The 14,852-nt window shown below is 39.3% G+C and overlaps 1 protein-coding gene across 1 annotated transcript in view; it reads right to left on the bottom strand.

The window, feature by feature from the left end:
- Window positions 1-4,890: 4,890 nt before the first annotated feature.
- The window catches only part of GDAP1L1 (ganglioside induced differentiation associated protein 1 like 1), a 59,302-nt gene continuing 49,340 nt past the window's right edge, over window positions 4,891-14,852 (bottom strand). Inside the window, exons 5-6 of the mRNA XM_063297114.1 lie at window positions 14,721-14,835; window positions 4,891-6,337 (exon numbers count right to left, since the gene is read on the bottom strand). Coding sequence (XP_063153184.1) covers window positions 5,994-6,337; window positions 14,721-14,835 — 459 coding nt within the window. The 3' untranslated portion in view covers window positions 4,891-5,993. The remainder of the gene's footprint in view (window positions 6,338-14,720; window positions 14,836-14,852) is intronic.

Raw genomic sequence — 14,852 nt, 5'->3', positions numbered from 1 at the left:
AAAAAAAGGCCTATTGCTTAGCCCCCACCCCCAAGTTTACTTTTGTGGGGGTAGCAAACAGGCCCTCTAGATTTTTGGACAGGACAAAAAAGTTTAAATCTGGTCAATAGGTGCTTGATGTAAGCTAGTGCTCTGCTATTAAGAGATTTCATGGTGATGACCAGCACTTTGAATTTGGCCCAGAACCCTACTGGGGAGCCAGTGCAAACTTAACAATGTTTAGGACGTTGCACTGGATCTGCTTCAGCTTTTGAGTTGTTTCAAAAGGCAGCCCTGCATGAAGGACATTGCAGTAATCTAACTAAGTGATAATCAGGACATGAGTGACTGTTGCTAGGGCATCTTCATCTAGATAGAATCACAACTGGCACACCAACCAAAGCTGGTGAAATCCTTCCTGGCTGTGGCTTGTATGTGCACTCTGAGCAGGAGTCATGAATCCAGAAAACCCCCTAAATCACAAACCAGCTTTAGGGATAGCATGATCCCATCCTGAGTAGCCACTGGGATCAATGTTACTGGATTGCTCCAATGTTTATTGATGACGTACAACTGTCTTGGTAGGACCTAATCTGAGCTTATTTTGCACCATCCACAGCCTGACAAATTTCATGCAGTTCAGGTTTTCCACAGCATCTGTGGCATGGCCTGGGATGGCAATCTATAGCTGGGTGATCAGCACTGGGGAAATGCCACACTGATAATTAAGGACTACAGTGCTTCCCTTTCTCTATACTACTGGAAGTGCCAAGCCAGGTATAGCAGAACCACAGTAGAACTGTGCCCCTAAATACCAGCTCTTATAGGCAGGCCAGATACTAGATACCAATACTATAGTTGATGGTACTGAATGTGGCTGAGAGGTTTAACAGGACCAAGAGGGGTCCCTCCATCTAGGTACCAAAGAAGCTCATTAACATGAGTGACTTATGCCATTCCATGACCAGTCCTGACTGGCAGGAATCCAGATAATCTATTTCCTGTAGGTTCCCCACCACCTACTCAATGAACTTTTCTAAAAAAAGGTTGGAGACTGGGGAGGCTTCTTTAACAGAAAGCATGCTACTGCCTCCTTGCGAGCAGGAAATATACCTCCATCAAAAACACTGACTATCTGAGCCAGCCGCTCACCCCTACCTAGGAGCTCAAAGGAACCCAGTGAGGCATGAATAAAGTGAGGTGGCAGAATTCCTATCACAGAGAACTCAGTTCACTTCCTCAGGCCCTACAAGATCAAAGAATCCCAGATGAAAGCACAAGATACTTCCTTGCCCATCACAGTGAACTCTGCCCAACTGGCATCCAACCCAAGTAGATAAGAGCAGCTTTATCATCTAAGAAACCTACGAATTCATCCAACATACCTGCAGGCATTTTCTCCTACCCATCTTTTCCTAAAAGAGTTTAGGTTACTCTGAACAAAGCTGGACAATGTGCTTGGTCACCGAATGTTGTTGGCAGGAAGGTAAGTGTGGGGATTCTTTTAATGCTTCATCCTAAAGTGCCTCCATGTTGGCATCTTATGTTGTGTACAGTTTCTGAAATGACTTGTCCAAATCTAAGTTCTTGTGGGATGTTATTCTTATATCTGTTTTGTGGAAGCAACAATGCAACTGTTGCATAGCAAACATCACTCTTGGTGGAAAGTAGAATAAGAATTGATATGAACAAATGAAATAAGAAATATTTTAGATGCGGTCTGAATCAGGGACCACCTTGCCAAGCACAGTCCAAACATCAAGAAAAAGGCTGGTAAGTGCCTCCCCCGTAATTAGTAATGTGCTGCTCCCAAAGTTATGCCTGGGCTCAACTTTTCTTACATGTCAAAAGGTCATTAAAATCATTTTATTCCAGTGACCCATGGATTCCTAGGATGACTGTGGGCAGCCATCTGAGTATAGTAGTGATGATTACTATTTTTTGATTAATGTTGATTGATGCATTATTGTGTTGTTTGCTTTGTGGTTCATTATCCAGAGAGAAGATTGCTGCTATTCTTATATGGCAAAAAATGGGCAGTAAAAACAAACTAGTCATATTAGAAAATTACAGTCCAGAACACACTTAAAAATTTGTTGATATTTGGTTTATCACATTTTCCCTTTACTAAATATTGGTGGTCCCTCTCTTTGTAGATACACGTATATTTTTTGGAAAGAGGGCTTCTACTTGATATACGTATGTTATATTGTTTTATTTTATAAATTAAAAGAAATAAAGTATCTTGACAGCCATAGATATAAGCCCAGACCCAGACATAATATGGCCCTTTGTTTCCATCATATCCTTATAAGTCATGCAGCTTTCAGATACAGTTTAGGCAACCCTTTCCTAATCTAATATTATTCAAAATTTGGGGAGTACAAAGGCCGGGGAATCCTGGTCTACATCAGCAATAAGGCTGGCATGTAAAGGCATGCAGTTTTCCTGCTGGTGATGATGTAAATAGTTATTTACACACACTTCGTTGGTAATGAGTATCCTGGCACTACCTTGAGATCTCTCTACTCCAGAGGAGTATTTCTGGAAGGGAACAGATTATCCAGAAAGTTCTGGTAGCAGCTGTTGGCCTTTCTGTTTTAAGACTGCAGTGAAAGAAAGGTGGTGCTTTTTGTCAAAACCAGATTAACTGTAGATGACGTTCAGTTGGGGCCACTTGTACCTGTACAACTTGCAGAATTGAGCTGCCATGACTGCAGTGTTTTATTAAAGGTAATTCAGAACAGTCATCTAGCTTTCACAATATTCCAACAGAAGAGAGTATATGTAAGAGAGTATATGTATAACAAGCTCAGCTTGTTATCAGATGTTACCTAGTCGGGTAATGAAATGTCTGCAAGCAAACAACCAAGCTCAGAGAGCACCAAGGACTCCACATTTCACAACATTCCCTGTGTTTGGCATTTCTTCCCATGGGACAGGTACCTTTTGGGGGACAAGGGGTATTGTTTGAGTTTTCATAATATGTCACAGGCACTGTCTTGTAATGGTTGCCATGGGAGGGATTGCCACTAGACAATACAGCTGTCATATGGGCACGGCCAGTTTGTCTCCCTAGGGTGCTCTTTATCATCTCACTTCGGTAGGTGGGCACATTTTAAATGAAACATTGGGATGCAACCATCTATATTTTTATTTTAATTATTTTATTTTCAACAGCTAAGGGGCTAGGAAAGGTCCAGAAGTATTCTGGCATAAAGATGAGGTCAAAAAGCTTTGCAGAGGGCCAGCAACCTAGCAGGTGCCAACAGCAGATTCTCTAGACACGTATTAAATTGCATACTTTGGGATAATTAAAGCTTGCACATTAAACTTGTATTAAGTATCTAGATATCGAACAGAATTCAGGAAGACTTAAGAACTGTTGTATATTCATTTATTGAAGTATTTTCTGAAACTCTGCTAATTCAGGTCAATTAATATGCATAAATTCATGTGTCTGAGTCAGCAGATTAGGCAACCTCTGTTGTTTATGTGCTTTTCTATGACTGGGGCTATTGGCTTAACCATGGGCACCATGGATTATATGTTGTAGTTGTGTTTTAACCCTTGTACACTGCCCAGAGTCACTATGTGAAGTGGGTGGCCAAATAAATAAATTCAGTAAATAAATAGGGGAATAGTAAATTTTCATTTTCATATTCCCACCTGAATATTAAATAGATACAAAGGAGAACAAAACTCCTTCAAAAGCTCTGTATGGATGGATTTCAACAAGTTTGTCTTATCTAGCACCACAATCATGTCATCTAATATATAGCATATGTTTTCAATTACCTGTTCTGAGATAAATTAGATAGATGATAGATAGATAGATAGATAGATAGATAGATAGATAGATAGATGGATGGATGGATGGATGGATGGATGGATGGATGGATGGATGGATGGATGGATGATAGAGAGATGACAGATAGATGATAGAGATAGATAGATAGATAGATAGATAGATAGATAGATAGATGATATATAGATATAGATAGATATGCATTTTGCCAATCATTTGATAGACTAAAATGTCTACATAAACATAAGAAAAATCTTGTTGGATCAGATGACAACCCAGAGAGAGAGTCTTACTTCCTGCTGCCTATGACTAACCAGATACTGATGGGAAGCACACAAGCAGGTTATGAGAACATAGCGAACTCCCTAGTTCTGATGTTCAGAGAATATGTTGACTTTGATTCTGGAAATAACAAATAGCCATCATGACTGAAAACCACTGAAAGCTATATGGCAAGAGGTGATACTCAATGTTACTGTCCTAACAGCCAGGAACCACGCTGAGACAAGGAATAGGTCTCTAGTGTTTTATTACTGCTACATAACAGAAAATCCTAACAAACTGAAGAAGCGTGGGAAAAACCCAGACATATAAACCCCAAAGGCTAAGGCGGGCCCGATCTGTGTCTCTTTGAATGGCTACCTAATTCCTCAGTACTACGCATGCGCTTTACAGCCTGGATGGGAGCCCCCTGCTCGCCATCCTTACTCATGACAGTTACGGCCTTCAATTGGATACAGTATGCACCCTATTAGACGCGCAACACCTGTATACACAGAGGCTGCCTTAGTCAGTTATTTGGGACAAGTCTGACTTTTTTGAGGTCAAATGTAATAACCCCCCCTCCCCCCCAAAAAACAACTTGGATGATTAAGCTATTTGATCTAGAAGTGTATTTTGTATTCCCGTAATCTGTTTCCTGAATCACTGAGCATGAATGATGGTATACATGGTCAAGATTTAATTCTGGGCTCATGATTGTTCATTTTCCTTGCTACTTCTATTTCGACTATCTTTTAAACTGTCACTTTCTAGAATAAAATAAACTCTACTCTGTAACACTTACTTAGGAAGAATGAACTCTTCTGACAAAGTGCAGAAAGTCATGACTGCACATGCATACACAATTTATTTCTGGAAATGAATCAACTGATATAGACCACATTTAGAAATGTAAAGCTGTTACTCTTCCCATATGATTTATTTGAATTCTCAGAAGTGTTTTAAGCATGAATAGCATTGATGCTTATTATTCTTACCAACATGCAAAAGGCACAAGAAAGTGAGAAATATGATTTTTTGTGCAAAGTGTTTTCTAATAAAAATACACAGCAAGAAAACTAGCTGAGAAAAAGTCCCCAAAAAGGAGCGGGGTGGGGGGGAACCAAATTCCTTGAAAATGACTTAGAACTAATGAAAACAGTTACATTGTTAAGAGTCCAGAAAGGTTCCATTGGTGAAAGACACTTGGTAATTTCATGGAAACAAGCTGGAGACAAACACCTTGATGAGTCAGAATGTCATCTGTGAAATTAAGTGCTGTAATCAGAGAAAGCTATATGATACAATTAAAAATTGTAAAAAAAATTAAGTGAATTATATTCTAAGTGCAAGTTAATTAAAAAAACTTGATTCAATACAAAGAGAAAGATAAATAACTCATTATCACCTTATGCTAAAACTTCACAAACTATTGTGATCAAACTCATGGCATCTGTTCTATTTCTGTTTTTTACTCCTTTTTTTAAAATCACAGCACAAAAGCAGCTCTTAGAAAAGTCCTTGCTATTTGCATCTGTAAGGGAAATACATGTGCTATGTGACCGAAAAAATTGGGGAAAAATTTAGAAGTGCCATACCACAGAGAATGCCATCTCTCAATTTTGTAATTCATTTGCTAGTTATTTCCTGGAGGGTGCTTGGCTGTGCTAAAAGGCTGTTTTGTTCCACAGTGGGTATATAAACACACCCCACCATTTATAGATTTATAATACTGACACCTAAAAAAGGCATTGTACAAGTTGAATATTTTTGTTGACTTGCTTCCTTGCAGTATAGGTTTCCTACTTCTAGACTAGACCTAATGGAATGTTACATTAACAGTATAGTTATTCATATTGGTTTCAAATTTCATTATCGTTACTGAAGATTCATCATAGTTTCACACAGCACAGAGACATCAAACTAAATATCAGAACAGCCAGCACTAGATGTATTTTTTCTTTAGATACCAATAAGCAAAATATCCCATCCCCCCTAGAGATCCCATGAGGAAGGAGGCCCCAAAAAAGGATGGAGGTTTTCGTTTGACCAGCCTGAACGCGTTGGGTACCACTGCTGAGAGGAGGGTAGTATGGATGTCCCCCAAGACTTTCCTGAAGGCAAAACGTTTTTGTATCCTTTCAAAGAAGTTCTGTAGGTTGGGTCTGCTGCCATCTTCCCAGTATTTCTTAGAGAGTCCTAGAAACTTGAGGCGGTGTAGTGTGGCTCCCAGCAAAACATCAGCCAAGGTGAATACGCATCCGCAAAGCCAGAGTTCACATTTCTGCCCTAGAGAATGAAGCCACAGTAATTATGTTGCATTGGAAGACAAAAACAAACCTTGCAGTTGGCCCTTACTTCATTGGCTTCTGTTGGGGACCAATTAAATTGTCTTGTAGTAACAGATCTCTGGCAACCATCAGGCTCTACGTTTCATGAATTCTATCTAATGTGAATTTTTTTCACATCTGAGATAAGGGGAAAAAAGCCAAACATGCTTGCAGGACATATTTTGCTGCCTGAAGAGCACACAACTGCAGTCAAATTATTTTGATAGCAGAGGTAGAAAATTCCATAAGCTTTCCTCTCCATCCCTGGTAATTTAAGTATGATATAATATAGTAATTAACTAACAATTTGCTACCTTTTCAGTGACACTAAAATCAGCACTTGTGGTAATTATCTGCTTAATGTTAGTGCTGTCCCAATTATGCATCTTTTATCACAGTCAGTCTCAGACATGCTAATAAGGAAAGGGGAAATGGCTGACACTATGATATTTATATTCTGTCTTTCCACTAGAAAGGGAAGGGGCTGACACAGTGATGCTACCAAAAACCAGTACCAAATTGGTTTAATTGCAGGAGTGTTTGCAGGGTGTGTGTGTGTGTGAAATCAAGGTGGGAGCTGTGACCCCTTTCCAACACATGTAGAAAGGAGGCAGGGCATTGATTATGTGGCCACAGCTGCCATCTTGACTTTTTTGACTCCCCCTGCAGACACCTTTGTATCTATTTTTTTTTTGCCTGCCCTTTTTGAAAAGTAAAACCAAAGCATTACACTTATTAAGGCTTTACAGACTATGTTTGTTGTCCTCTCATTTTGAAAACCTGGAAAAGTAAGCTGTCAATCTGGTGGCTTGCTTCCAGATTTCACTGGCATGATCTATAGGAACTCAACTGACCGGGCAGGATCTTCCCTCATTTCATGCTTGACACAACCTCCCTCAAGAAAGAGACATGATAAGGCAAGTTTTCCCTTTCCAGCTGCACAGCTTCTTCTGTTACTTCCAACCCAAGATGCCGATACCTCTACTATAATCAAACAACCTACAGCTGCAACCATTGCAACAGTCTTTAAAAACAATGAAATCATCTGCCATGAAAATCTTTGTGGCAGCCAATGATAGTTGGAGTATTATGGGCTGAAGGCTAGTAAAAGGGATGAACCACAACAATAATAATAAATCCCTAATCCCTGCAACTCCTTTTTTTTTTTTAACAAGTTATGGTTCTCCAAATCAATTTCCAGCTGAAAGTCAAAGCTACAGTCAAGCTGCAGGGCAGAAGGCTACAATGTCAACCAGGACTCAGACCACCAGCTTCATTTCCCTTCTCCTTGGAATGGAGCCAAACACATCCCTCAATTTTAGTGTTTTTTCTTTCAGCATCCAACCTTTGCAAGGTAGACCATAGGTGGTCCATTGGTTCCCAAGCAGTCTCTTTCTTCTCACTTTTCCCCTCTCAAAGCAAAGTTGTTTAGGCTGAGAGAAAAGAGGCTGCTCCCAATGGAGTTTACTGTGAGGGAGAGACTTCAATATGTTTTTTCAATCAGTGCCCTGAAAAGTGCTTGTTTGTATTATCTTTGCATGGATTTAGTTCAGCAAGTGCTTTGTCATTTCATTTCTACAATAAAAACATATTATCTTCTATCTATTGTACCAACTCATTTCTAAAACCTATGAAATGAGTTGGTTCTCTCTTACCACAGATATGGGGAGATATTGGATCAAGAACATATCTGAGGAATGGAAAAGCTGTACAGCTCTTCTTCAGAAGCTCCTGCTTTGCTCTGTCAGACTTTAGCCTTCTTGGGGTTTTCATCTGGACACAAGACAGCTTGAAATTGGGTAGAGTAGAAAACCATGCATGGTCACAGCCTCTCTTCCTACTCACCCAACTTCTACTTGTTTCAGTGGGAGGGGATCTGTACTTGTGCTTGTGAGTATCACTCTTCTTTTGATCCAGGATACTCATCTTCCACTTCCAGCAAAATGTGTGGCAGAGGGAGGGAGTAGGAGGGCAAGACTGCCTGCTCAACCCTGCTCATGGTCAGTTTCAACTATTCGCGTATTCATGGAAAATGCCTAAAGAAACTATGGGTGTTCTAGCATTAGAAGAATGCTTAATCAGGTTAAGCAGATGTATTCAGCCAACGTGCTAAGTTTGATTAACATTAATCCTGACTACTCTTTTTGTGGCTTAGTATGTATGAAACCAGCCGGTTTGGTTACTTTATACTTCAGTTTGTTGTGCAACCCTCCAAATGGATTAACACTTTGGGAGGGGCTCCCTCTGGGGCATGAAGTCTACGTCACTTGGGATCTATATACCTCTCCATCCCTTCTATGACTTTTCTGAACTTCCACAGAACTGTAGCAGATGCAATCTGGTCTATAGTTAAAGAGCAACAGTTCTCAGTCATGATAATTAATATGTATTGCTAAAGAAGCGATTGCTTTACAGCTGTATAAAATGTAGTATTCCAAAATAGCTTTTGAGATTGTGTTTTTATCCCTCTTTCCCCGCCTCCTACATCACACCGTATCCATTATAACTGTTAGTTGGTTACCTCTCATTATGATGGCTGACACTTGAACATGCAACTGCTCTAAGTCTGATTGGAATTTATACTGTGAAAGAAATCGAAGCAATCTGAGCTCCACAAACTCTGATCACTTTCAGAGTAACAGAGATACTCTTCCTGCCTGCCAGCACTGACAGGTGCAGATTTTAGAAATGTCATATTGAAGTAGAGAAGAAAGGGCAACCATAAGGAGCCACTTTTCTTTTTGAGAAGGCTGCTAAAAGCCTCATGGGCATGAGTTGCCTGCTGTATGAGTAGTGATTTATTTAACTCATGCTAGGTTTTTTTTTCCACAGGGAGGAGAATGGGAGCGGTTGTCCCAGGCCCCATATAGGAAGGGGGACATTCAAAGTTTGGTTGAGTTTTGAAAAAGGATTGGCTGGATCAGTATTTTTCATTTAAGGGAGTAAAACTAATCAGTGAAGATAAAATCCCAAGCATTACTTTAATATTTTGAGTTACTGGACCACTGATTTCAATGGAGAGAAAGAAAATACAGTCAAGTAGGATGCTATGGGATGAAAATGTGGAAGATCAAATGAACATTTTGCTCATGGGTCTCTCAGAGGTTTAAAAAGATCTGCAAATTCCCAAATGAAACAAGTATCCAGATATTCTTCCCAGTTCAGGAAGAGGAGTTTTGACTGTTAGCAGAAAACATTTTGAAAAAAAGACAAGGATAAGAAACCTCTTTCCTTCTTTGCTTAATTTCTTCAAGGTGCAGCATCTTGGGCTTTTTGTTTTTACAGAGTTCTAGATATTTGTTGGCAAATTAGGGTGTATTAAGCCAGGCAGCCATAGATGACCTTGGCCATCTCAGAAGCTCAGCAGGGTCTGTCTGAGTTAGGACCTGGGGATGGAGGACCATCTGGGAAGTAAAAGACCGTCCCAGAAGGCAATGATACACCTATTCCATAATGCTTCTAAGAAAACTGCATGGATGCAGTCTCTAGGAGCTGAGCTTGACCCAAGGGCATCCTTAACCTAACCCCAACCTATTGGAATGATATACTGTTATTCCACTGATTTTAAGACACATTTTGTTCATCTTAATCTGGAATTAGGTTTGTGATATTTCAAGATTCTTCTGAACTTTTATTCTTATTCTTCTGAATTTCTGTTCTAGCCTTGAATCTCCTACCTTTTCCTTTCTCATTTCCTTTTGTTTTCCTTGTTTGCTTCCTTTGATATCCGCACTGGTGTTACAACTGGGCTCTTCTTACTGTTACCAATGAATCAGCTGCCTACCCCTAAATGCTACTCTAAGGTGACATGACATCACTAGCTGCAATTTGTTCAGCTGCCAAGACATCACAGCCATGGCACTTCTGTGATGTCACAGAAAACTTTGGAAACTTAGGAACAATTGTTCTCAGAAAAATTAGATTGATCAAGTTTTATGAGCAACTTTGATTTATATTTATGACTTGGACTTTTGAGTAACAACTTAAAGCAAATAATTTAATCACCTTTTGCTGGAAATAAGCATGGAAAATGAAAATAGGAAGGCTAAAGTGCAGAGGTATAAAACTGAGATTAGCTGGAAAGCAGTCTAAAATGGTCAGAGATCTTATCCAAAGTGTTGACCCTTCCTTAAATAATTAATTAGACACCTTCTAAGCTTAATGTTCCATTTTTCTTGTCCAGATCCCTTCAGCAAAATAGTTGGCGGCTAACCTGCTTATGCTTATGTTCAAAAAGGGAGAAAAGAAGACCTGGGCAACTTGATGTCAACACCAGGCAAAACTCTGCAACAGATTATTAATGGTTTGATAATTTAGAAAGAATGCATTGCTTGGCAGGATTCAGCATGATTTTATCAAGAACAAGTCATGCCAAATTAATTTGAATGACCAGTTTAGAGGACACAGTGTTCTGAGCAAAGCATCTGACAAAATTTCCCATGAGATTCTAGTAGAGAAGATAGCAAAACATGGACTTGGCTATTCTGCTGTGGATATATTGCTGGTGGAACAATTGTATCAATGTGTACATCAGTGGCATTGTGTAAAATGGGAAGGAGGTAATGAATGACATGCCGCGGGGCTCCATCCTAGGCTCTGTACTAATATGTACAGCATATTTATAAATTTACTTGGATGAGGGGTTAGAAAATAAGATTATTAAATTTGCAGAGCACAAAGCTATCGGAATAAGAAACACTTCAGAGGATGCTATTAAGATTCAGAAGTATCTTGGCAAAATGGAATGATGAGTAGAAACTTTACTCATTAATTTTAACAGGAACTAATGCATGTCCAATATCTGAGTAGGAAAAATCATAGGCATGAATATAAGTTACTGGGCAGCAGCACGAGCAGAAAGAACCTAAGTGTTCTGGTGGATCAAATTCTGAGCCAACAGTGTGATGCATCTGAAAAAAAAAATCCTAGTACCTCAACAGAAGTACAGTGTCAAAAGTAAGAGAAGTTATCATCTCTCTCTCCCCCCCACCACATTGTTCAGACCACACCTAGAATAATGTGTCTAGTTTTAGGTATCTCATTTTAAGAAGGACGTTGACAAATTGGAATATATCTAGAGTAACCAGCATGATAAGAGACCTGGGAAGATAGACTTAAGACTTATGAGGAATGGTTGGAGGTGTTAGATAATTCACTCTGTATTCTAAAATTTGGAAGGGGAAAACTCCTTCTCCTTGCTCATCCAGTAAGTCTATATAAATTAGTGTGACCTCAGAAGAACCTGTTCTGCAGATCAGAATAACTAAGCTGGATGAAACAGTTTCTCAGGTAATCAGGCCTTAATCTATTGAGAATTTCAAAGGTTAAAGCCAACTCTTCACACTGAACCTAGAAAACAATTGACATCCATTCATGTCTTTCAGTAATGGAGTACAACCATGATATTTTGCAGCAATTAGCAATCTAGCTGACACAATTTGCACTGCTGGAAGGTTCTGGATACTCCTCATCTATGGTCCTATACACATTAGACATGATATAAGATTTTACATTTAGTTTTCTTATCCTTTGGATCAGCTGCTACTTGAACTGAACAGCCTGGAGCATTGGAGTAAATTTGGATAGTACAAATCCCCAATCCCCAATATTCCCTCTTAGCCTCACCTAATTTTCAGAGCTTCTCTTGAAAATAAAGTGGGGAGGGAAGGGAAGAAGAAACCATAGTTTCTTCCTCCTGCAAGAAAATGTGGAACTTAAATGTTATTAAAAAAAAAAGAACTGGTCAACCAGATTTTGGTTAAACAAACAACTTGCAAAATGTATCTCATGTCAAGTTATGGAAAGTTAAGTCTTGCAGATAATTACCAGAAGAAAGTGCATGTCCTAATTAACTGGATATTTTTGTGCAATTTAAATGCACCATTAACAGATCGGTATGTGATCAGTTTTGCCTGTGAGCATACTTTGAACTTAAGAAGAATTTGTTTATAAACCAGAGCAAAACTGAGCTCATATTATTTTCATACAAAAGCCTAGGTTATTCCAAACTGATTTCACTGCAGCCAGCAGGCTACTTTGGAAGGAAATATTCATTGTATAGATGGCAAAGGTAAACTAGTAGAAGTCAGAAACTTCTGCAAGTCACCAGAGAGAACTTGTCTTCTGCCTACTACTGATGCCACGCAGAACAAAGTTAAAATTAAAAGCATGTGCCAATTGAACTCAAAGGCAAAGCACAACAAAGTAAAACTTTACTATCCTGTTCTAGTTTCCTAGAGAGTTGCTCTATCTATCTATGAAATGGCAGACATTTCTTGAAAAGGACTTTAAAAATGAATGCTCTGAACTTGATTCCTCTGATTTGATGTTGCCATCTTTCTTTTATTTTTATGATATTGTTGTCATGCTTAAACGTTTTAGATTGCTCTATTCATGACTTTTGGGGTTTTGCTTCTATACTGCAGATGTTTTAATGATAATAGTAAGCCGCCAAGAGTCTTTTTGATTGTGGCAGGATAGAAATACATTTAATAAATACATTGCAAATAATAAATTAACAACATGGCACCTACATAAGTAATAAAAAGGCCAAGATTTTATGACATATTTTGGCATTCTCCTCTGAGATCTCACAGGATCTCATGTAAGAACACTGGGGTTTCATGAGTTCATAAAATTTTGCAACATTTGGATCATTCTTTATGTTTCAATTTTTTAGATGCTAGTGCCATTGCACAAGGCCCATTGTCTGAAAAAGTGTTGACCCTGATGTAGGCTATAGTAAAACAAATAAGACCTATGATGGAGGTACCATTATGATGTAGTGCCAGAAGGTGTTAATAAGCTTGTGATATTAAAGGTGCTTCTCTATAACCACCACTGCATGGTTGAGAGCAAAGATAGGATTCTATTATTCTATAAAGAGTTAAAGCGAGGGCTAGGATTTAATAATGGAGAGATCCAGACCTGTTTTCCCCCCTCTCTCTCCTTCTATCAATAATTAGAGTACTTGATAGGAAAAAAAAAAAGCTTTCCCAACTTACACTATTTCAAGTACATTTATGAACAAGGAGATTTGTCCCACTGGATCTCTCGACTTCATCCTGTGAAATATCAGCAGGATCTTCTTATTTAATGTAACTTGGAACAAAGTCAAAGTTGAGATTTTGTGGAAAAGTCTGTAAGAACTTAACTGTTGATGCCTTGTGAATGCATGAACAAGTCATCCCTGTTTCCACTGTGCATACATTGGGGGTTAGAGTGGTATAATTAAGCTAGTAATGTTGAGGTCCTTGGGCTCTTGACTGCAGAACTCCTTGGTGCTGCTATCCTGTTCCTGCCACCTCCTGCAATGAACAGCCAGGTCATAAGCAGGCACACAACTATGAAGGGATGCTTGACTTTGATGAAGGCTTTGAGCAAAATGACTCCCCAGTTAAGTAACCATTTTGCTTATAGAAACTAGCTTTCTGGCATGCCCAAAGCATGTTCAGAAACCACTCCTTCAAGGTGAAGCTATCAGATAAGGATTAGCCTCTCTTTAATGCGTTGCAAGGTGGAGCAATGGCACAGAACATGTTGTCTCTGTTGCTTAGAGCACCTTCCTTTTGCATACCCCTAGCAAGTAAGCAATAGCAGCTTCAATCCACTTAGTACTATCAAAATCATCTAGGTTCAGTCTCATCTAGAAGAACCAAAATTACCTTCTCCCCAAGATCTAGATAACCCCCACTCTGCTGTTATTCAGAAGAGCTGTGAAGACCTGGCTCTTCACCCAGGCCTTTGTTGAGGGAGAGTGAGACCCCTCACTTTATTTCTGTTGCACTTGCCATCTTTTATCTTTTATTGATTTTATTGTAATTTCTTTGTTTGATTGTTGTGAGCCACCCAGAGACATTGGGAATCCAGCAGCATACAATTATTATTATCATCATCATCATCATCATCATCATCATCTGATCAAGCTGACTCTAGTTAGATGAAATGTAGCTACAGCCCAGAGCTTTTCTACCCCAGCTTTGGAAGGTCAGTTGTGAAATGAATACCATCAGTATGGTTGCCACCTCCTCATTGTGAGGAGGTCCCTGTATCTTAAGTGTCCTTTAGATGTAACCATAGTTTCTCTACAGGTGTCTTCACTCAGTCACCTGCTGTGACCAGATGGGACTAACCAAACATGACGAGTCCATGCAATAGTGGCATAGCAAACACATAGCTTCTTTCTTACTTAACAAAATCTACTCTAGCCATACTTGCAGAAGAGTTCAACAGTAGCCAAATGTTGCAGAGCACACTAGACTTTTCTTCTGCAGAAGACGTGCTTCTCAGCAGCCTCTCTCAACAGACCTAGGAAATAATGTTCAGGTTAACACAATGCATACCTTGATATTCAATTTTTCTCTTCTCCAGTTCAGCCTCAATCTGATCTAGCACCATTCCCAGCTCACCCAGGATTTTCTTCAGATAGTTCACATTGTCGTGCTCCAGAATTTTGGCCTAAATGAAAGTAACAA

This window comes from Candoia aspera, chromosome 3 (genome assembly GCF_035149785.1).
Source record: "Candoia aspera isolate rCanAsp1 chromosome 3, rCanAsp1.hap2, whole genome shotgun sequence".
Taxonomy (NCBI): domain Eukaryota; kingdom Metazoa; phylum Chordata; class Lepidosauria; order Squamata; family Boidae; genus Candoia; species Candoia aspera.
The sequence above is the reverse complement of the archived record's forward strand: the minus strand, read 5'-3'. Positions and strand labels throughout refer to the sequence as shown.